This window comes from Sciurus carolinensis, chromosome 2, assembly GCF_902686445.1.
Source record: "Sciurus carolinensis chromosome 2, mSciCar1.2, whole genome shotgun sequence".
Classification (NCBI taxonomy): Eukaryota; Metazoa; Chordata; class Mammalia; order Rodentia; family Sciuridae; genus Sciurus; species Sciurus carolinensis.
Genome location: NC_062214.1, coordinates 82,342,412 through 82,365,708, shown reverse-complemented (window position 1 = coordinate 82,365,708; position 23,297 = coordinate 82,342,412). Strand labels below are relative to the sequence as shown.

The following is a 23,297-nucleotide window of genomic DNA, read 5'->3' as shown; positions in this document are numbered from 1 at the left end:
TCTCTCTCTTCCATTAAGGGTTTTAAGGCAAAAGAACTACAGGCTGTTTGCATTTTGTAGTGAAGAAGATTTACAGTGAGATCAGAAAACTGAAATGGGGAGAGAAGACTGACCCCTGACCCTGGTCATACACTGAGCCCCACTCTTGCCCTAGACTGACTCCTATTCTTAGGCACTAACTCTGGTTTTAGTCAGGGCAAGTCCTATCGCAGAATCCTTCTCTCATGCATCCTGGGCAGGCAATCAGAATAGTTCATTCAAGGCAGCCCTTCTCTATTGCTATCTGCAGCTCAGAACTTACATCTTTAAAAAGCTTAAAAAGTGTCAGCTTCTAAGATGTGAAGGATGACTGGACAGTGCTTGCTTAGCACTTGATGAATGGAGGAGGAGGAAGAAAAGGAGGAGAAGGAGGAGGAGAGGGAAGGGGAGTGGAGAAGAAGAAGGGGGAAGAGGAAGGAAGAGGGTGGGCCCAGGAGGGAAAGGATAGGAAGGTGAGACCCTAGAACATTCAGCTCCCTTTTCTACAATAAAGGGGGCTCTCATTACAAACCTAAGCTCCCTGAAAACCAGGTGGGGGTAGGGGAGGGTTTAGTGACAAACTGCTGGGCCTCCAGGAGAGAGCTCAGATCCCAGGCCCTACCATAACCACAGACCAGTGGGATCTTAGGGAGAGGAGGGCTGGTGAAGCCTGTTAAGCAGGGCAAGCCCAGCCTGTCCCTCCATGTCATCCACCGGCAAGACACAGGCAGGCTGTGAATGGAGGCAGCAGGCAGAGTTGAATCCTGGGGCTGAGCCCTAGGAAAACAACCTATTTGTCTGATGTTAGGTGGGTGCAGGTCCTCATGACTCTGGGATCAGCAAACGTGGTCAGAGATGAGGTGATTCTCTCAGGTGCTGAAGCCTTGCTTGGCCCGTCTGCGTTCCACCTTTCCTATTGTCCCTTCTAGCTCTATGAGTCACTTGGACCGTGCCTCCTGTCCCCATACAGATTTCCTGTTTTATTTCCAGCATAGGGGGATTGTGTCCTGTCCCAAAGCCTCTGGAGAAAGAATGAATTCTAGCTGGTACCTGGCCTGCTTACCTAGGGCACAGACAGATTTGTAGAAACCCCAGGATGCCACTGGCCCTGGAGGGCCAACAAAACCAACTGTTGGGGAGGATGTGCTTCAGTCCTGCTCCTGCCCTGCCTCTGTGATGATGAGTCCTCTCTGTGCTTTGCAAACTGACCCTGAGAGCAAACACAGAATGTCCTTCTGGGTCCCTTATCCTGAGCTCGGGACATTTCCCAGGTCCAGTGGGACAGGAGGCAGAGAGCCTTTTAGAGAGAAGGACACACATTACTGGTGGCATCCTGCCAGTCCATCTGGGCTTTGCACTGATGTCACTGAGCCTTCCCAGTAGTGCTGTTGGTAGGTCTTACACCTTTAAGAAAGGGAAGGTCCAAGAGTAGGAGATAGAGCCCTAATTCAGATGTAGTCTCTGTCTCCAAAGCCTGAGACCTCACAATATGTCACTTTTGGATAGTTTTCTCACCATTTAGTCCAGGCTACAGGCAGCTTCTTACATTTGGAGGAGTCAGTGATTATGAGCCTCAAGGCCCCAGGATCCTGCCTGCATGGTCTAGGCTGCCATGAACCTGTTCTCTGCATCTGGAATTTTGGAATGGGCTCTCTGACAGGGGTAAGGGGTAGTGAGATGAGAATTATGGCCCTCTGGGACCAGGCTGGGGCCAGAGAAGGGACCGTTTCAGTAGGCACACCCTGCCTCCTGCTCTGTTCCATGTGGGAACCTCTCTGGACCACAGTGCTTGCTTGTTCAGGATGTGTGGAGTTCAGAAGGATGAGGTAAGAGGAGGCTCTGAACCTGGGCCAGAAGGCCCCAGCAGTCTCAGCTTAGAATCAGGACCATGTGTCCTTGTGGTTCTGTGCAGATGTCAGAGTCACTATGTTTCCAATTCCAGGTGGCATCATTCCTGTGGTGTCCTCTGGGGACCTGCACTGAGGGGCTATTTCCATGACGTACAACACGAATGGTGTCCCTGGTAGATACCCTCAGCACCCCCCAGTGAAGGGCTTTCTGATAGGCAGAGTCAGTGGGGTGTCTTAGAGGGCTTATGGAATGGAACACCACCCCAAGGCACCAGTAGCAGGGAAGCTGGGGGACCCAATGCTGATGTAGTTAACTAGACCTAACTTGTCTAGGGCTCCTTTGGGCCTTCAGAATATATACACCTTGTGGGGCAAAGGCACTTGATTAAGCAAAATTCACTTAGCTAACATCTCACAATGTTCCATCTATTACTTGAACCATGGCAATTACTTAGTGAATGAGTTATCTCTGTGGCTCTGGTGGATTGATGGAACAGCAATGAGGGCTACTTGATTTGAAGATTCCTTTATTAAAAAGTGTGAAACCATTCCTCAGCTATGAGACAATGTCTGAATTAAAAGAAAAAAAAGCAAAAATAAAAACAAAAAAAGAACCCCCAAACAAACCAAAACTGGGTGAGTGCTTCTGAAATTCCAGCAGAGGCCAGCTGCCTGAAAGAGCAAGAGATTCAGGCAAAGTGGTCACTCAGGCCTCCACTTCCCCAAGACCCAGCATGACACCCTCTCTTTTTCAATAAGTCTTCAGGAATCATGGCTCCTCCACACTCTGAACCTGAAGAGACATTTAAGCCCTGAGGGCCCAGGAAGGCCATAGAGAGCCGGAGTGGAGGCAAGAAGTACACTCACTGAGAACTTACCATGTGTGGGGACAACCAGACTTCAGGAAGCACGTCAACTGTTCTAGTCCTTATGGGGTTTGCAGTCTGCCAGGAGGGACAGCTGTCTGTGTGTGTGTTGGGGGCCTCAGGGCAGTAGTGAACATGGATGGAAGGTTTACTTAGGAATGACAAGGCAGCTGGGTGCAGTGGTGCACTCCTATAATCCCAGCATCTTGGGAGGCTGATGCAGGAGGATCGTGAGTTCAAAGTCAGCCTCAGCAACTTAGTGAGGCCCTAAGCAACGCAGCGAGACCCTGTCTCTAAATAAGTTATCAAGGTGGGTCTCCACCCCAACTAGAGTTTCTGATGCTCAGCTCCTGCTGACCAGTTCAGTATGTGAGTACCAACACTGAGTTGGTACTCAGTGTTCTCATAGCAACAGATTTTTTCCTAAGAAATCTGAAATCTGGATTTTTATGTAAAATCTTCTTTTTCAAACAATGTGGGAAGTAAAGCAGGTGTGCAGGCCACCAATTCACAACCTCCAGATGAGAGGAAGAGAAATGTCCAGGAAACTGCAGGGTGGGTAGTGTCAACTTGATCTGAGGGGCTCTCTGGGCTCCAGAAGTTTTCAGAGTTCTCTACCCTAGGGCAGGAGGACATGACCCTGAAGCTTCCCCCAGTCTCCAGAAGAATACAAGGAGCCATTTTATTAGGAAGCCCAAGAGAAGGACCTTCCTCAAGGAAATTTCACATCCCTGGAGAGACTCATATGCTCAATGGGCAAAACTGGACTTTGAATGGTGAGCCACCCTGAGAAAGTTATCTTCTCTTGCCTATACCAAGTCTAGAATGGAGTCTGTTTTGACAGGGGCTAGGACCTCACTCTCAGGTACCAGGGACATTGCAATGTGACCCACATTGCAGCGATGCCAGGCCAAGAATCCCAGGGAATAGTCCCAGAGCTGTCTGGGAGTTCACCAAACTGAGCAGCCCCCTCATGCTCCTGACCCACAGCCCAGGGACCTCCTGGTACTCCCCTGCCTGTCTGGGATCACAGGCCAACCCGATCCTCCTCACCCCATGTGTGCTATGCTCATCACTCCTGGGACATACCTGCCTTTCTTGGGCGATTTTCTGGATTTAACCCTTCACACTCCCGGAGTTGTAGGGGCAGATGTGCCTCCTCCTAGCAGTGATCCCACAGTCAGTCTCTGGGGGCAAAGGGGAAAGTTGGTACCCAGTTCCCTGACTATGAGGGGTTTCATAGTTCTGTAATTCTCCCTGATTTCTTGGATCACTACCTATTAGTGAACCTCTTCCCCCTTCCACATCTCCCCAAATTGCACTCAGCTCTGGCTACCCTCTTCATGAAGCCCCCCCCAATCATTCTGTTGTTTGGTTCGGGACAAATTCTCCACTCTCAAGGGTCTCCTGGGCCAGAATGAGTCAAGGAAACACCACAAAGATCAGGGCCCCAGACTTCTTTCCATGGTTCCTCCATAGGCTGTACCTTGTAGCGAGCTGTCCTGATTTCTTGAGGGTGGAGGACAGGTATGGGGTAAGGCCTGGAGAGTGGGTTTCTGTGGTGCTTCTAAGATAATGGCAGGGGAAGCTGCCATGGTGGGTCTGATCTATTGTGGGAAGCTCCTGACCTCTGCGTATACTAGCAGGAACAGGAGGGAAAGTGGAGCTGCAGGTAGGTATGTGAGCTTGAGTGTTCCTGGCAGGGAGTCAGATCCGATCAGCACAGGGCCTGAGCTGTGGGCAACATTAGCCCGAGGTTACCTACCCAAGACCGCTTGGTCTCCTTGGCTGGTTGGCTGGGGATAGGGAAAGGGGGGTGCTCTGTCAGGGTGCAGGGCAGGCAGGTGGGCCAAATCAGGTCACACTGGAATCCCAGCTAGTTTACATGTCTGGAGGTGATGACCTATTGACCTGAAAGGTGGGGAAAGCATTGCAGGCGGGATATTGAACTTGCTCTGTAGGATTAAATTATTTTCAAGAGTTCAAGGTAAATTATTTCACTTACCAATGTGCTAATTATTTGCTGTTCTTAGCTATCCTTTAAATGGGCCCCTATCTTGTTAGTCTCTACTGACCTATCTAGTTTATCAGACTAGACAAACCCCCTGCCTCCTTCCCCGACAGTCAGGAGGATGGAGTGCCTCGGAGGGCGCTGGAGAGCTCTGAAGTCACTTGCTGACGGTGCTCTCGGCTTTCCCAGTTTGCGCCAGTGTGCACCCTTTGTTTGAACAAGGCCTCACTACTGTCTGCCACAAGGGTCACCTCAGTCATCTTTGTTTTAAAACTCTACCAGCTCCAAATGCCTTTCATTTCCACTTCCCCATTCCAAAGGAAGGTTTATTTCAAATCCTTTCTTCTCTCAAAATTCTCTCCTGAACACCCCAGCACTCCCTTCCTGCTCTCAGAGCCCTGTAAGCCCAGACCAGTAAGACCTCGGCATTTATAGTACAGACGGCAGGCTGGTCTTCTAGCTGCACCTGAGGTAGAAGAAGAGGGCACTTTGAACCTGGAGCTGTTTTTCTCTGGGTCACCTAGTTAGTGTCCCAGGCTCACCAGAAACTAGGGGGAGACTCTAGGAGTCCTGCCCAAGCTGAATTGATGAAGGTGGGGCCTGAACCCTGGTGAGCCTCATACAGGCGATCACGTGGCAGGCGATCCATAGATGCTAGCTCTCAAATACAGCGTAAATCATAATAGCCATGTCAAGTCCCAGCTCCACCAATCTCTGCCTGTGTGACTTTGAGCAAAGTCCTTATTTGTTCACCAGTTTCCTCACCTGACCTGTAAAATGAAGACTGTGGTTAACCCATTTACTCAATGAACAATTATTGAGCAACCTATTCTGTACTGGGCCCAACTAAACCTGCCATTTAGTGTCAGTTAAAAGGTGTGACATGGAGCCTGGCATTTACTAAGCTGTCAATAAGTGTCAGTTTTCTTACACAAGTCAGGAGGTTGGGTGGGAGGTGTTGGGACAGGAGAAGGGGAACTCAGAAGGGAGGGTTGCAGGGCTGGGTCTACTGTCTCTTAAATTCCCAGCATGACCCCTTTTCCCTTCTTGTTAACAGAACAAGGGGATGGTTCTGGGGTCTCTGAATAATATGCCCTCCTTTCTGGCCCTTGGTTTCACCAGACCACTTCTGTAGGCTGCATTCTCTGTCCCTTGTTTATAAAGTAGATATAGGAATGCCTCGTCATTCTTAGACACTCTGCAGTATCCCCACCCTATAGAAGTGGTGTCAGGCTAGGATCCCCCATCCCTGCAGAGCATGCCCCAGAGTGGCTGGCTACCTCACCAACCTGGTCCCCTGCTTCATGCCCCTGGCCCCCTTTTCCCAGTCATCACAGGTTGGACCCAGTGTCATTTCCAGCTTCTCAGTGCTGAAACCCCAAACCCTTCAGTTTTGACTTTGCCTGGTCCTTAGTCACAAAGTTTTACAGGGGAGGGAGATGTGTATGTGTGTGTGACACAAGACCTGGCACATAGGTGGTCCTCAATAAAAGTTGATTGAATTAATGCACAATTGATATCCCCTCTGCAAATGGGGTTCGTTCATTCATTCAACATTTATTGAACCCAAGATCCATTCAGTGCCAGGTTCTGAATCAGGGGTTGTGATACTCAGGCTGATAACAGCCAAGTTCTCCAAACACTGAACTGTGTTCATAGACTTTTTTCTCTCAACTCACTTCCCACTCCCCAAGGTCCCCTGGCTCTCGGGCCGCCAAGCCCTCATCCTCATCCTGAGAGACCAGAGCATGGGTTCCATCATGCGTTTGGACTGCAGCAGATGTTTGAGTGCTAAGTCACTGAGTTGGGGGTTGAATTCTCGTCCATAACTCATCCTATATGCTTGTCAGCAAAGTGACTTAACTTTTCAGAGCCTCAGTTTTCTCATTAAAAAATAGGCGTAAGTAAAATGGCTTATCTCATCATTTACTATGAGGAATAAATGAGATAAGGCATGTGCTTAGGACAATGCTCAATTGTAGTGTGTGATCAATGAACAGGAGCTATTGATGACAGCTCTTTTGTGTCACTAGCGCCTGGCTCCCTCTTGCCTCCTTCACAGCAGCCTGTAGCACAAGTCTGTGCACACAGTACGTGGTTAGTGGAATCAGACCTCCTGGAAGCAGACCTGGTGGGTCATTCTGGGGAGGAAACCCAGACACCTGGGAGGGTTTAGAGGCAGGGAAGAGCAGGAAGCACTGCATCTGGCTGGAGCTGGCAGGTCTGGAGGAGGGTCCAGGGATGGCTGCATCTGCCTCAAGGATGGGGAGCTCACTCCCTGGAGGTGCCCATTCTACTGCTCAACAGCTTATTACGTAGTCATAATTATCTTCAAGTGGACACATTCTACATTTCAAGTTAGGAGAAGTGGTAAGGATCCCACCCCAGAGCTCCACTGGGTTTGGCAGTCAAGTACTTTCTGGGCTTTCACCAAAGTAAACTTGTATCCATTTCAAAATTCGCTCCACACTTCCAGGATACACTTGCTCCATTTGGGTACAAGTGACACACACTAGCCATAACCACATACAGTCTCACAGAGCCAGGGCAGGGTGGGGGAATCTCCTAGGAGGGGACACATCTTTATTCAGGGCTCTCTCTGAGAACCCTGGCTCCAGACCTCAGTTTCTTCCTCTGTGATATGAAAACTATTCTATTGGATTCTTTTCCCTGATGGTTGTAAAGATCAGAATCACCTGCTTGGGGCTTCCTGGGGCTGATAGAGGGGCTCTGCCTGCTGGCTTGCAGACGTGGACCGACCCACCTCATCTTTGGATTTCCACTCTGGAGGCTGCAGGCTGGCCCTGTAGGGTTCTGACCTCACCATGGGCCCAAAGAGAGACCCCCACACTTCAGAACACCCTAGATGTGCTGATGGCCTCCTGATGTATCCTCTATCACTCCAGACTGGCCTGCACCTTCTCACTGGCTCCCCATGGCCTGGGCTGGTAGCACATCTCCAGGTAGGGGCAGGGGTGCCGCTGGGCCTGCTAGGAAGGTCCTCCTTAGTTTTCACACAGGGGTCCCCTCTGGATAGTCCCTGGAGGGTTGTCTAACTGCCTTAATTGAAATGTGCAGCAGGGGGGCCCCCAGGAGCCAGGTCCTTGCTGTGCCATTGGCACCACCTCTCCGCTCTGGGTGAGGAACAGTAAATCAAGTGGTAGCCATCTCCTTACTGCCAGCTGCTTTGAGGGACAAAGTGATGTGGTGCTTGTGACTGAGGGATGGCCTCTGGTTGGAAGGGAGCAGCTCTTTCTCCACACACTCATGACTCTTCTGCCTTGGAAAACACTGAAACGTGGGATGGGAGTCGCACTGACCTCAGTCCATCCAGTGCCTGTAGTTTATCAAGTACTTTCACATTCACCATCTTGCTGGAGCCCCATAGTAGCCAGTGAGGTAGGTGGTCTATCAGACCCACTTGATAGATGAGGTAGAAAGACTCAGAGAGGCAAATGAACTTGCCCAAGGTTACACAGCTGCTAGATAGCAGAGCCATGTACAGTCTGGAAACCACTTGCTCATGGGGGGCAGGATGGCATAGGCTCTATGACCTAAATCCAGTTACTTAGCCTCTACTGAGGTTCTCTGAACCTCAGTAATTCTCATTTGAAAGAATGGGAATCATAATAGTTAACTTGTTGGGTTATTGTGAAGATTAAATAAGATAATGCTATAAAATGTATTTGGCATATAGTGACATACAGACCTGCTCTATAAATGTGATCAATGATTGTGATTACCATCCCAAGGAAATTCAGATGCTGTCCCTATTGGCAGGTCATGCCCTAGGTGAAGCCCCCGGTGCCTCTTGGCTTTTCCCTTGTCTCTGCTCAAGAAACTGCTAAGGTGGGCTCAGGGGCTGGGTGTGGAGAAGCAGGGGCCAAGGAGGGCCACTGCACTCACCTCCCTGCTGGCTGCCTGGCAAAGGTGGTTAGGGGCTGGTGTGTGGCCCTGGTTCACAGCCTTGTCTTGACTGCTGCCTGTTGCTCATACACATTTAGTTCTGCTCAGGGCCAAGCCAGAGGTTGGCTAAGGATCTGCTCTGAGGCTCCGATCCTCAGAAGATGAGCTGAGAATGGGAACTGCAAGGATTGGAATGATCCAAGCTCTCCAAACAAGCCCCTACACTGCCCAGCCCAGTCCTGCAACTTCTGTGGAAGCCCAGCTTCCCAGTCCTTGGGAGAGGCTTGCCCTTCCTTTATGTCCCTGGAAATCCTAAGATGCAAGTGGGTAGGGTGGAATTGTATCTATCCAGGTAAATTTTCCTTTGGGAAAGAAAGGCAAAATCTGTCTGCTGTGGAGCAGAAAGATGGGGGTGCAAGTGACCCAGGGCCCAGCCAGAGCGATGCAACCCCTGCGCCCTGAGTCCTACAGTCACTCAACCATCCCAACTGAGCTCTGGCATCTGGCACTGCTCTCTTAGAGCCTACCTTCTGCAGATGAGTCTCTCCCAAGACATGACCCAGCCAGCAGCCACCTAGAACCACTGTGCTCACCACCTGCCAGGTTAGACCACTCCCACCTCACTTACGTACTTTCAGACACCTCCTCAGGGGCCCTGCAATGAGAAGGGATGGAGGATGGGCTCTCACCATGCTTCCTGGGACCAAGGAGGTGAGTGGGCATCTGTGTCTAAGATGAGCTCTGTGAAAGCTTTGGGCCCTGTGGGGCCGGATCCTTAGCATTTTTAAATTTTATTATGACTGTGTTTGTTTAAATATATATATATATATATATATTTATAGCTCTATGTGCCCACCCCATCCCCCTCCCCAGCCCCTAGTTTTTCCCCCTGGCTTTCTGTCTGGTGGCCGTGTAGGGCAGTACCGTCTGCGTGCTCTTGTCTGACACTGTCTGGGTGCTGCTGTTCCTTGTGACCCTTCGGGTCTGTTCTGGAGCCAATGTGGGTCCTGAGTGACGGCCAGTCAGTGGAGAGCGCCTTGTCTTGTGGGGGGCTGGGGAGGGCTTGAGGGGGGCTGCATGGGTCTCCGTATGGGGCAGCTCAGGGGGCAGGCCCACCTCCTCCTCCTCTGCCTCCTCCTCACCGTCCCCCTCCTCGTCATCGCAGCACAGAGCGTGGTAAAGCACTTTGTCACTGAACCGTACCCTTTCCCGTGTCCCTGGGGTCCGCTGGGGCAGCTGGCCCTTAGTAGGGCCAGCACTGAAGGCCTCCTCGCTGGACGAGTCGGGGGTCTCCACTCGTGGCCCATTGGGGATGGGCATGCCGCCATTCATGAGCCGGTAGTCAGGGCCAGCCCCTGGCCGCATTGATTCAGGGCCATCCACGGAGTCCGATGGTGTGGAGACGTCCAGGAAGGAGCAGAACTCCCAGCTGTCCGAGAGGATATCAGCTGTCATGAAGTCCAGATGGCCCAGGTCAAAGGGGCCACCCACACCTGCCTTGTCACTGCTAGAGGTGCTGCTCACAGTGGCCGTGGTCCAGTCATCTGGCTCCAGTTCAAAGTCGAAGTCAGACGTTAGCTTGTCGATCTGGCTCACCACCTAGCCAGGGAAGGGGAGAGGAGATGAGAGGGGCTGGGGGAGGGGCCCGAGTACCCCCTAGGTGTGAGTGTGCCTCTGTCCTGTCCTGCTAGACCTCCTGGCTGGTGACTCTAAAGGATGGGACTGGATTTGAGGTCATAGGTTTATTTGTCCTCTTGAGGTCCCAAAGGGCCAGAATTGGACCAGGATGTACAGAACTTGTTCTGGCCATTCCCCAAGGCCAATTCACCACTCCTCAGTTCCTTGGGGTGGGGGAGGAGAGACTGCTTTCCAGCTCTGCATTCCATCCATTTAAACATCCTTACCCCAAGGTTCTGTTCTTGGGAGCTGCCCTGGTGATCAGGGTTTTATCTTCATTTGAGAGGGGCCATTAAAGAGGGTTGAAGGTGTTCAGCAAGCCTGTTCAGAGGCCTAGCCATCCTCAAAGAGGAAATGATAGAGGGTGACCACAGGAAGGACCCTGTTCAGGCTTCCTAAAGCTTCCTGGACAGTTCCTGACATTGACCGGGGACTCTCCCATGGGTATCCACCAGCCCTTCAGGATAAGAACAGCAGGTGTGTGGCACTGGCTGGGTTACCCCTGTGCCCCCAGAGCCTCCTCCCTCCTTGCCTTCCCTGCCCACCAATGAGGAGAGATCCATCCTGGCTTGTTGGGAAAAGGAATAAAGCGAGCATTGTTTGGTAAGCAATAAAGAAACCATCCTTTCTTGGCCAGAGCTGCTTATTAAATGCACTCAGGAGGCAGTTCAGCTGTGGCGGTCACTGCACATCCTTCCCTGCCCTGCGTAAAGTGAAGCTCTGAGCCCCCATGCAGGTGGCCCTGCCTTAGGACAGCCCCTTGCCTGGGCCTCTGTCAGCACATCAATCAGAGGACAGAGTTCTAAAAAGGAGAGAGAAGATTCAGTCCAAAAACAAAATAGTAAGACAATGAAAGCAAAGCAGAGGGACCCAGAGTCAGAGACAGAGACTCAGAGACAGAGAGACACAGAGAATCATCTGGACCAGAATCTAGCTCCCAATGCCAGCTGGTATTCTTTACCTGGAGCCATAGCAGTCAATTAATTAATCAACTAGGTCCTTAATTCAACAAACATGTACTGAACGCTACTGCTGTCCAGGAATGTGCTAGATGCTTGGCAAGGGGTGGGGTGGTGAGTGGCCCGAGGTGAAAGAGGAAGTGGGCAGAAATGCTGTCAGGAGTAGCTTGGGTCAGTGGTTAGAGGCCAGGGGTGGGTGACCTGGTTGACTCTTTTACTCTCTGGGTCTCAATTTCTCAATTTGTTGACAGGGAGAGGAGATGAACTAGTTTTATCTCCAAGGTTCCTTCTACCTCTGGGATTCTAGGGGACTGTGTTGTAGAGGTGGGTTTAAGAAGTTGTTTGGGGTGTCACTGCCTAGGGAGGTCCACTTACCATGGCCCCAGAAGAGGAATGGCTCTGGCCTGCAGAAAAGCTGGAGGAGTCAGATCATCTGGGGGGCTAGACTTGGCTTAGACATTGCTGTGTGTCTTTGGGCAAGTCACATAACTTCTCTGTACCTCAGCTTCATTCACCACCAAGTGGATGTGAGACTCCCAGCCCTGCCAACTCGCCAGAGTGTCACAAGAAACAATGAGAAGGGCAGTGGAAGAACTCCAAGGAGCTTTGGGAATAAATAACATCATCTCCCGCCTCTGACCACCTACTATGTGCCAGGCTTTCCTACCCTTCCTGCTCTTGAATCTTACCTCCACCCATGAGACCATGATACTCCCTGCTGTTGCTACTGCTGGTTTAGGGACTAGTCTGGGTACTGGGGATTCAGTTCAGGTTAAAATGCAAGCTAGGCAACCACACCCATTTGGCCATTTTCCCCACTATCCCCAGGGCTCTTGAGAAGCTGCTGTAGCCTGAGGGCCGGGCTGCTAGGAGGAATCTGGTGTCCAGTGACTTGGCTGTGACCTCTCAGACAGCAGAGACTAAGAGAGGAAGCCAGGCTTCCTGATGCTCAGTGAGGATGACACCAATGGGCCCCAGGTCTGGACACGCTCTTCCCATCCGGGAAGCCGCAGCTGGCCACCTGCTCAGAAGGCCTTCCCTTTTGACCCTTCCTTCTTCTTTAGTGCCCCTCTTGGGTTCCACCCTGGAGGTATGAAGGAAAGGCAGAGAGGGAACCTGGGTTCAAGTCCTAAGTCTGCTTCCTCTTGGCTGTTGGAACTTAAGCAGATGTGATAATCCACCTCCAAGCTATGATCTGGGGCCTATTAAAAGGGATGACACTCCCCTCCTTGCTTGGTTGACGAAGACTGAACAGATTAAACTGCAGTTAGAACAGTCAAAACTTAAGAACCTGAGCTCTGGAGCCAGAACTGTGAACTTGGTCAAGTTACTTAACTTCTCTGTGCTTGTGTGTCTTCGACAAAGAATTCTCGTAGTACCTACTTGATAGGGTTCCTGTGAGGACTTACTCACCTAATGCTCTTGGGAAAGCATGGGGAAAAACGTAGCCTACCAATATCTGCTATGCACCACTGGGCAAGAGTGCATGCCCAGGTCTCTGGCACCAGGCCAAGAGCAAATGGGAATCAGTTCTTCACCAAATGAATGACACGCTAATGGGGAAATTTCCAAGCCTGGGGCAGAATACTGGGATATGGTAGGCCTTTCACAGCCTTGACATGGGTAATACCAATTTTGCCTAAAGCAGACCTCTCTCTAGGTAGAATAGAACCAGAAGGTCCTATGAGCCAAATGGCTGTGAGGTTTGCAGGCAAATCTGGCCCAGTCTATTAGGTGGGATAGGTCACATCCACTTGATCAATGATATAAGTTAGAATCAGAAAGGAAAGTCATGTGCACAAGGGTACCTGACTTCTATGCAGGGGCCTGGGTCAGTCCCCAAACCTTGGTGCCTCATCTCATGGGCCTCTGGGGAGGGCAGGCGTCGGGCAGGCCTTGTGCTACCTGCTTCTCTGCTTTGGATGTCTTGTAATCTGTGATTCTTCTCTGTGATTTAATAATCATTTTGCCTACCTGTAATTTGGGATTGTCTTGGAGTGCAGGGAAATAATTATATACACAGAAGGAAAAAGAGGGGGAGAGAGAGAAATGGAACCATAAAAATCACAGAATCAGAGAACCTCAAAGTCACAAGCGGTTGGAGAGGCACTGTTGAATTCACCTGTCTTGTTTGTGCTTGCTGATGGGAAAACTGCAGCCCAGAGCCTGGAAGGAGCTGAGCTGAGAGCAAAAGTCAACTCTGACTTCTGGGCCTTATACCTTAAGTCCAAGAATGACCTACTCAGTGCCAAGAGCAAGCACTCAAGAGGAAGGGCAGGGTTGAAGGCTGTGACAGAACTCATTGGGAGCCCCAGGCATAGCCCTATCCCAGGGGTGTCTCCAACCTCTGTTCTAGTCACAGCCTTAGCTTCCCTCTCCTGAACAACTGTACCCACTTAATTTTCCCACTGACAGCAACTTCCTGTCTAGTGCCTTCTCCATCCTTCTGCACCCAGGGAGTTTTCTGATCAACCACCAGGACCATGTCACCCCTCTGCTTGCAGCCCCAAACTCCTGAGCCTCCTAAACACAATCCCTAACATTCCCTTTCCTCTCCAGCAAGCAGGTTCCGTCCTCCCAGGCCAGTCCTCTCGGTACCTACCCCTTAGCACTCCACTGACCTCAAAGCTGCCCCTGGGCCCTCCCTCCTCTCGAATTCACTCCCTCCTCACTTCCAGGGGGAGGCCTCCTCGAATTGCAGTCGAGGACAGTATTTGACACTGCTACATGGTATAAAGTAGTTGATGTCTCTCTCCCCGTGAGAGGCAGGCTGGCTGGGTCCGTTTTGCCCACTGTTGTATCCCCAGCTTGGCACAAGGATTGGTGTACTTCAAAATCACAGCTATTGACTGAGTGGATGGGTTGACTGAAGGCTTAATAAAAACTGCTGGGGGCTTTTTTGTTAAGGAAGTGTTCCACAGTCCTGGCACCTCTGTTTTGTTTGGCCCAGGTCCTTCCTTCAGCTCTGACTGGGCACTCTTCAAGGAAGGCACATCTGTGCTCCCTAAGGTCCTGCAGCCTGGACTGAGGACCCGGGAATGTGGGATCCAGCAATCCCAACCCCCACCTCCCCTGATAAGCTGCTACCTCCTTCCCTCTCTCCCAGCTCCCTGGGCAGCTGGTTACATAACTGGAGACTCTGCATTATTTATGACCACTGATTATTTTTTAATTCTGTGATTACGTTGTTTATTATCTTCCTGGGGGGCTGTGGAGTTGGGGAGAGGCAGAGTGAGCTGACCGTGATTCATGGCTCTCATCCAGCAATTTGGCCTAATTGGCCAGGGAGTTTCAGTGAATCTGTCTGAGTAGGAGAAGGCAAAGGGAAAAGGAAGGAGAAGCAGGTGAGAAGAAAATAATAATAAAAAAACCACGCAATTGGTGCTGAGCTGTGGGTGATGGAACTGACCCACTTTGGCATGGCCCTGTGGTCCCCAGCCTCTCCTTCTCCAGCTGCTTCCTGGCTGGGCCACATTTATTTATCTCAGGCTCACAAGGCCCTTGGCTTTCCCTGCCACCTTCATACACAGGCCTTGCCAATGGGACTGCACAGTGGGGCAGCCAGGAAACAGGCTGCCACCATGCCTGTTTCCTGTGAAAATCAGGTGGGAGAACCCTCTACTGCCACCCCAGGTTTAGGAAAGACTGTGCCCACTCCTCCACCCTCCCTGAGGTGCTCTGGCCAAGGGGGCAACTTTGCCTTTAAGTTATTTCTGGCCCAAGAATTGTTGATGATATGGGGGATACAGGTGGTCAGCACATGGACCACCTTTGAGTCCCCAGGGAGGAAGAAGCTAAGTACCTGCTCAAGGTGAGCTCAACATCTGCCAGGCCAAGGACAGAAAGACTCTGAAACCTAACATTGGAAGGTTTGGGGAGCAGCAGGGAACAGCAGGGAGGCAGATTCCCTCCCAGAAACACAACAGGAAGTTCTCGAAGATGGTATGTGATTCTCACTGAGGACAAACCAATTCCAGACCATGCTCTGCAAGATGCCTTGGAATCCACCCGTCACACCCCGTGTGGCCTTAACTCCTGTTCTCTTCCCTGCTCACTCCGCTCTAGCTGCAGGCTTCCTCTGCATAGGTGCTCTTCCCTTGGATAGCCACTCACCTTCCCCACCCCTCCCCCACTTCCTTTGTGTCTCTCTTCAAAAGTCACCTTATTGGAGACTCCCTTCTTACCCTGTCACTGTCACTATCCCCTTTTCTTGCTGGTATGGGACTGCTTAATGCAGGTGACACTAACAGGCTCAGGCCAGGAGGTCAGGACCTGTCCATGACCCTGTTCCTGGCTAATAAACTGGTGTGGCTCCAGAAAGTACGTGTAGCTGAGGGGCATGCTGGTGCTGGAATTATTAGTAATAATACCTTAACAGAGGGCCAGGGGTGCCTCCATGGTGGAGCATTTGCCTAGCAAATGCTAGGGCGCCATCCTCCACACCCCAAAAATAAAAACAAAAACCTAACAGATATGGAGCTGGTTTGGGGCCCATTGATATGCTAAGTACTTTATATATAATACCTCTTTTAATTCTCACAACAACCCTGGGGCAGGGGGTGGGGTTGGTATAAAATCTGGTATCCTCATTTTACAGATGGGAAAACAAGCACAGAGAGGTAAAGTAATTTTCCCAAGTTCACACAGGATGCAGCTCATATCTGAAGCAAAGACATTTGGTCACATGACCTGTGCTCCTAGCCCCTGGGTTGTGCTACATCTCTAAATTAAGATCCATGGAATTTTGAGGCGCTTAGAAAGCCTGCTGGGACTGGCCTGGTATCCTGGAGTATTGGGGAATCTAGGAGAAATGAGGGCTAATTAATGTTTGACTGTCACATACCTCTGCAGTACAATTTTAGCTTTCAAGGCACTTTTTGCTTTCCTTACCTCACTTAGTCTTTTAAATGGCTTTCCCCACCCATGGGATCTTATCCCTGTTACCAGAGAAGCTGGTGGCAGAGCTGGAGCAGGAGTTAGGGAGAGAGGGAGAGGTACAGGATAGGGAACTCCAAATCCTTTAGGAGTGTCAGTAGTGTTGGTCCCCCTCCTATATGCCAAGCCCCCAATGAATCCTTGCAATATCACTATGAGGTACAAATCATCATTGTCCCCATTTCAGAGATGAGCAAACTGAGGCTCCCGAGGTTGGGGAAGAAGTGCTTTAGTATCTCTCATCCTTCAGTGAATTTCAGGATGTATGCTCAAGAGGATGAGAAGGGTCTTCCATGATTAGTGGTGTCTAGAGGCCAGGGGGCCCAGGGCCTGCAGACAGGAGGAGGCTGGCAGAGGGGAATCAAGCTGAGTCCTTCCTCTCTGCTGCCGCCTTGCTCCCCCATCAAGCATCCTATGTAGCTCACCTGACAGTCTTTTGTGTGAGTCTTGCCTCCACATCCAAGTGTCTTGCCTTCCTGATATAAGAGTAGAACTGGTGGGGACTGAGCAGATGCTGCCCAGGGAGTGGGGTGTGATGAGGGAATAAATGCCTGCTACCTTTTGACCTTGGGTCTGCCCAGATCCCCAAAGGAAAAATACCACACAAAGGGACTGTGGAGAGCCAGCAAGATTAGGTTTACGGTCCCTTAGGAGAATCAAGAGCTAAGATGACAGGCTCCAGGGAGTGAATTCCTAACTAGGGCCTGGTACCCTCACTTGGTAACCCAATTCCTGATATCCCATCCCATAGGAAGTCAGGCATGGCACCTCTTCTGCTGGGCCTTCCTGAGTCTCACCTACTTTGCCCTGCCCATCACTCCACATCCAGAACCTGCCTGGGGGATGAGGAGCTTTGAGCCCCCCCCCATGGGTGCCATTGGCAGCAGGCAGGCAGTGGCATACGGGTAGACTCTGGTTGCCATAGCAACCTGCCAAAGTCTTGGGTGGAGGCACATGGCCTACAGGGTGTATTGGGGGAAGGGATTCATCTTCTTCCTCTGTCCTGTCTCAGGTCTCTGGGCTGCACAGTCCATGCTCTGAAGCTCTGGTATGAAAGGCATGGTAGTGGGTGAGTGTGACAATGGAAGGGGGACATGGAGACGCTCTGCAAATAAATTCCAGTGCCATAGCATCAAAGCCTTCTCTTGAAGGCCCCTATCAAAATGCAAAGAGATTACCATGTAGCCCATCTGCTGAAGACCCAGAATAGGTATCAGGAACCTGGGTTCTAGACACAGTTCTGCCCCTGGTAGGCTGCATGATCTTGGACAAATCCCTGTCTCTCTCTGTCAGTTTCTTTGACAATAAATGTACAGGGCTGTTCTGGATTACCTGTGAGATCCCTTTAAGATCTGGATGACTATGCTGTGGGGAGAGGGGATGCACGTGGTGGAAGATGCTCAGTTAGGAGTAAGCCAAGTTGTATCAAGGTTGAGACACAAGATTAGAGTCAATCTTGGTTCCTTCTGCATGGGCCTGCTGGGGCATGGGTTCCATGCTCCTGCCCGAGATTGAAACTCTGTACAGGTCTCATAGCACTGAAAGAATTGAAGAGTATCCAAAGCAGGTGGGAGAGGGTATTGTAATTCTTAGAACCCATGAGGTTGGAGGAGGAGGGGCTGCTTGGGGGGTGGGGAGCTCTGGTCTATGACTTTCTAATTGTACTGCTAAAGATGTTCAGCCCAGACCATGGCCAACTCAATCCATGCACAGAAGAACCCTTGCTTTTAACTACCTGAGGCAAGTCATTCCCACCTCCTGAGACTGGATTTCCTGGCAGGCTCCATGAGGCTGACCCTGGACAGAGGGGCAGCCCAATGGCAGTACCTATCCAGGAATCTCTGTAAACACACCTGCTCCCCAGCTCTGAACACAGCTCCTTCCGAACAACTCCTGTTCCTAAGCTCAGACCAGGCTGGAATGCTATGTTGGCAGATGGGTTGGTACCCATCATTGCTCCACTGCCTCAGTTCTCCTAAAACCCTCTTCTCCCTGTGCCCATAACTCCAGCTCAATCACTCTCCCTGCTATCTCTGCAGGGGCCCTGGTTACAAGGAGTTGAAACTTGCGTAAAGCCCACCTGGCTGGTGTAATGGCACCCAGTAGGCAAATTCAGGTCAGTGGCTCAGAACGCTGGTCATGCATTTTGGGCTTGAACGTAGCCCAGGGGGCAGGGCCGACGACATGTGTACCTCATTACCCCAGTGATGTGGGAAGCAGTAATTAAACCGGGCTCCACTTAGAAAGACAGAGAGGGACGCACACATTCCCAGCATTTCCCAGTGATTTTTCAGCCTTGGCAAAACCATTCAATAATATCCCTCCTGGCAGGGGAACACATCCCCTTAGAGGAGATCCTTGTCCCTGCCATTTTACACAAGGAAACCTGGCATCCACTAGTGCCTGGACCCATTCTTACCCCAGAGCAGGGAGGGCAGGGGCATCAAACAAGTGCTCTGAACATCTGTGTGATCTCTGAGGGTCTCAAGCAGTGGGAACTGCCTCAGTAGAGCCATCCACACTCTGGCAGAGCCCCCATGACCAGCTCAGAGTCTAGGAGATAGATGGTAAGGTCAAGGGTCAGCCCAAGTCCCAGAAGAGTATCTCCTAGTAAGAAGCTGTGGTGAAATTTAGTTCTTATTGGCCCACCTTGGCAACCCCGAGTGCTAACCATGGAGCTGGGCCCACTGACATGCTGCCCTAGCAATCTTTGCAGCACTAAGCCCCTCCACCTCTAGGGTATGGTAAGAGTTTTGGCAAAGCTGATTTGAGGAAAGGAGAAAGAGAAGGAAAGAAGTCCCCAGCAGAGTGATATCGTGCACATGGCTTGGTACACTCAAACACACATACATGTTTTGGTGCCAAGCCCAGGAAGGCTGGTCTAAGATCTGTGTGGCTCCTGTACAGCCCTTGCTTACCTCCCTCAGCTCCTTGGCCACCTCCTTGAGCTCCCGCAGGATGCCTTCAAGCTGCCCGATGACCATTTTCATGCGCTGTCGAATCCGCTCCCGCTCACCACCACTGCTGGGGTCGTCACTGGGCTGCCCGAGGTCCGGGGTGCCCCGAATGTTCATCCTTCACCACGTGGCCGCAGGCCTGCCCATACTCCCCCCAGCCGGGCACACACTGCGTCTTCCTCCACAGAGCCCCCCTCAGCCGGGCAGAGCTCCACATCTTAACGGCCCCCCAGCCCACCCTGGCACTGGGCAGCCCTCACCCAGTCCCTGCCCCCTGCCACTCCGCCTGCTCTTCCTCTGGGTGGTAAATGAACACCCAGAGGGAGACAGAGTCTAAGAGAGAGGGTCAAGGTGAGGACACAAGAGGGCAGAGGGAGGGGCCTTGGGTCCCAGAAGTGGGCTCCAGGACTTGAGGTGCCTATGGGTGTACAGAGCTGGTCTCTGCCTGAGCCTAGACACAGAGGCAGGGGGATGACTCTGCAGGGACTAAGGGTAAGGGATGCCCTTGGGATGGGGGAAGGTAGCAGTAATCCCCTCACAACTCCTAGGCAGTTGCAAAGGCAGAGGTCTCTGGATGCAACTGACACCTGCAGAGGGACGGAGCCAGGGTCTTCCAGATGTGGAGGGGGCTCCAGATGTGGGCGGCTCTGGAGAGGGAGCTGGATTGGAGGAGGGCAGCCCCCTGCAGAGAGAGCAAGCCTGGCGTCAGCCCTCCCAGGCTGCAGCACCAGCCGGCAATGCTGCTTCCTCCCTCCTCTCCCCTGCCTGCACCTTCCTCGCTGGGGATTTATTTATTTTTTCTTTGTTGGGAGGAGCGGTGGAAGTAGATGTTTTTCAGCATACCCTTCCTCTGGGGAGTCGGGGGGAGCCCCTGCTTTAGAGGCATAAGTCCTCAGCCTTCTCTGGGGCACCCTGGCCGCGGTTTCCCCAACCCCCACTTCCCTAGTCAAGCCTGGTTCCGCTGGTACACCAGAGGGCCTCTCCCGTCCTCCATCCTCCTCCCAGTGCCCCCAGGGTGCCCTCGTTCCCAACGGACCCTCCCTCCCCAAGCGCCGCCTTCCCTCGGAAGCCCGACTCCAACACTCACCAAGGGTGGGGGCACCGGCCTTCCCTCCAAGCAGCGTCGGGGGCCAAGCCCCAAGACGAGGTTGGGGGGCCCCCAAGGCTCCCTAGGGCGGGCTTCTCTCTCTGGACCCTTCGGCCCTTGGCCTCAGGGAGGTTCTCCGAGCCGCGACCGGAGACATCTGGGCGGTGGGAGGGGGCGGGGCCTCCGCGCTCCAGGCAAGCGGGCAGGAAAAATCCCCCACGACACCCGCCAGGCTCCGGGTCCGGAACGAGCGAGGGTCCGGCGGGTTCAGGGCTCTAGGCCACAGGTGACCCGGGCGCAGGGCGGCCGAGACGACGCCCGGCCGGTCAGAGCGCGCAAGCCAAAGTCGGAGGGCTGGGAGGGCGCTGGGATCCCCTCAGCCCACGCCCGGCATTCCCCGGGCTCGGCACTGTCCGGGATTTGCTCTGTCCAGTCCAGATGGGCTGGGGCCGGGCTCCGCCGTGGTCTGCCCTGCTCTGCCCTTAGTGAGCGGCAGCACCAGGCGCCCAGGACGCGCTCAGCCTGGACCCAGAATGTCCGCGCTCCGGCGCCCAAGTCGCCCTGGGCGGCCGCGAGGATCCGATCAGCCCAGCCCGGCAGTCTTCGCGGAGCGAGAACGCTCCCAGGGCTCAGGCCACGATCTGAAAGGTCCAGAATCTGCCGGGTGCCGGCGGAAGGGCGGCGTCTGCCTCTGGGACCCCGTCTTCGCCCGACCCGGCAGAGAGCGCGCGAGGATGGGGGCCTGGCCCGGCTGGGTTCGGCGGCCCGGGCGCGGGCTGGAGCGGCGCCCGACGGAGGAGAAGAGAGGAGGCGAGAGGAGGCGAGGGGAGGAGGCGCGGCGAGGGAAAGGAGGGGAGGGGCGCCCGGTGGGCCGAACCGGACCGGGGCGCACTGGGCTCGAAGCCTCCGCTGGGCTCCCGCCGCCTCCTGCCCGCTCGCTCTCGGCTTCTCTGCTTCTCAGCCCCCGGGCGCCGGGTCGCTGCGGGTGGGACAAACAGGCGCCGGGTCGGGGCTGGGCCTCCCTCCACTGCCTCGCTCTGCCCTGCCCCACCGGGCTCCGCGGGCCTCGGCCGGCTTCCGAGCGCCGCGGCGCCGCGCCCGGTAGCCCCCGGCCTGCCCCGCCGCCCCCCGCCGGACTGGCCGCCCGGGCGGGCGCTGGCTCCCTCAGAGGCCGCCGGGCTCGCTCGGCTCCGCTCGCCTCGGCGCTGTCAGGAAAGGGGCCGGCCCGGCGCGCCGGGAGGGAGCTTTTAAAGCGACACACACGCCTCCCAGCGCCCAGCGCACAGTGCGCGAGCCAGGGGGTCTAGTCCCCCTAGAGAGGGAGAAGAGGCCTGAGCTTGCAGGGCTGGAGGAGGGCTAGCCTGGTCGGACGCTCGCCGCCCTGGGGCGCGGAGGGGCGAGGACTAGGGACTTAGTTCCTTTCCATCTTTCCAGACACCCCATCAGCCTCCTTCGCCCTTTGCCGTGTACTCCAAGCTTCGCTTTGGACTGTTTCCCGCATCAAGACCCCCACTTGCCCCGTCATACCTCAAACCACGCCAGACCTTAGCTTAAATTAGATTAATTCAGAAAATAGAATACAGCCAACCTTTACTGAGCACCCACTGTGTGCCATTGCTCTGGGCTGAACGGGGCGGATTGGAGACAACCGCCAGTATCAAGTATAACTCAGAGGTGAGCATTTTCTTCAGCTCTTCATCCATTTTCTCAACATTTATTCAGTGCCTTCTGTGTACTGGGTCCCCCTCGGCTCTGGGATCACCGAGGAAAAGTAGCATTCAGGAAGCTCACAGCTTACAAGGACACTCTTGAGCAAACGGAGGGGGTGGTACGTGCAGGACAGAGGCAAGTTCTAGAAAGTTCTAGAAGCAATGGTAACATTGGGTGGGGGTGTCCTGGGGAGGGTGAAAGGAGTGTAGGCCAGGGTCTGGCAGATTCTCCCAGAAAGGCAAACTTTGAGCTGCATCTCAGAGGAGAAGTAGGAGTTACCCAGGTGACTGTCAGTGTGGAGGAGGTGGGGATGGCATTCCAAGCAGGGAGGAGGGTGGGAGCAAGGGCTCCAGAGCAGAAGCGGGGGGGTGGGGAGCTTAAGTCAAGGGTGGCCTTTTAGTTCCTGTTTTGACTGCTTTGTGGGAAGTGGATTAGAGGAAGACCAGATCTGGAGAGGCCAGGAGGCCATGGTTAGTTAGGAGCTTGGATTTTATCCTGGGGCACGGGGAAACTATGATGTTGGGCAGGAACCTGATCCTGCCTTCTTTCTGAGTAGATCCCTTTGGGTCACCCTGGATGGTGGATTGGAAGAAGAGACCACAGACTAGCAGATAAATTAGGAGGTTGTTAAAAGTCCTGAGCTGAGGGAGGCATGCCAGAGTGTCAGCAGGGATAGAGAAGGAGGCTGCTTGGAGAAATCTTTTAGAGCATGGCGGCACTTAGAGACTCACTGAACTTTGAGAAATGGGGAACAGTCCAGGATGCCTCTGGCTTCTAATTTGTGAGGATAGGTGATTGTGCCACCAACTGAGTCAGAGAATGGAGGGGAATCCCAGGTCACCTGGGGTGAAGAGGAGGAGTTTGGGACAGGTGGAAAGATACTGAAGGCAGTGTATGGATCCAAGCTTGTGGAAGGGGCTGGACTCCAGAGTAAGTCGTGTTTTGCTTGGGACTCATCATTAGAAGGGTGAGATCAAGCAGGCAGATTGTGTAACATAAGCAGGGTGAGATCAAGCAGGCAGATTGTGTAACATAAGCAGTAGGCCCAAGCTTGGAGAAGTGTCCATAAGTGAACTGGAGAAGGAGCCATCAGGAGGTAGGAGAATAATCAAGAGACTAGAGAGTCCTATGGGCCTAGGAGGAGGGGTTAGCAGGAAGCAAGCCCTCAGTGGTGTCCAAGGCTGCAGAGAGCTGCCTTGAGAGAAGGAATGGAAAGTGTTCACTGTCCATGGTACTTAGGAGGCTACTGGTGATGTGTCAGGGGCAATTTGGTGTGTGTTGGGCATGAGAGGAGCTAAGTTGTTGGGCACTAAAGACTGAA

The 23,297-nt window shown here is 53.0% G+C and overlaps 1 protein-coding gene across 2 annotated transcripts; it reads right to left on the bottom strand.

Moving 5' to 3' along the window:
- Nucleotides 1-2,398: 2,398 nt before the first annotated feature.
- On the bottom strand, nt 2,399-21,472 carry Insyn1 (inhibitory synaptic factor 1). 2 transcript variants are annotated; one of them, XM_047541326.1, is made up of 3 exons: nt 20,267-21,472; nt 19,141-19,861; nt 2,399-10,250 (listed from the first exon to the last, which is right to left on the bottom strand). In XM_047541326.1, the coding sequence occupies exons 2-3, from the start codon at nt 19,294-19,296 to the stop codon at nt 9,528-9,530; spliced, it is 879 nt and encodes a 292-aa protein (XP_047397282.1). In that variant the 5' UTR covers nt 19,297-19,861; nt 20,267-21,472; the 3' UTR covers nt 2,399-9,527. The 2 variants fall into 2 exon arrangements, with proteins under 2 accessions (XP_047397282.1, XP_047397283.1); XM_047541327.1 differs by lacking the exon at nt 20,267-21,472 and having other exon boundaries at nt 2,399-10,080; nt 10,176-10,250; nt 19,141-19,278.
- Nucleotides 21,473-23,297: the final 1,825 nt, after the last annotated feature.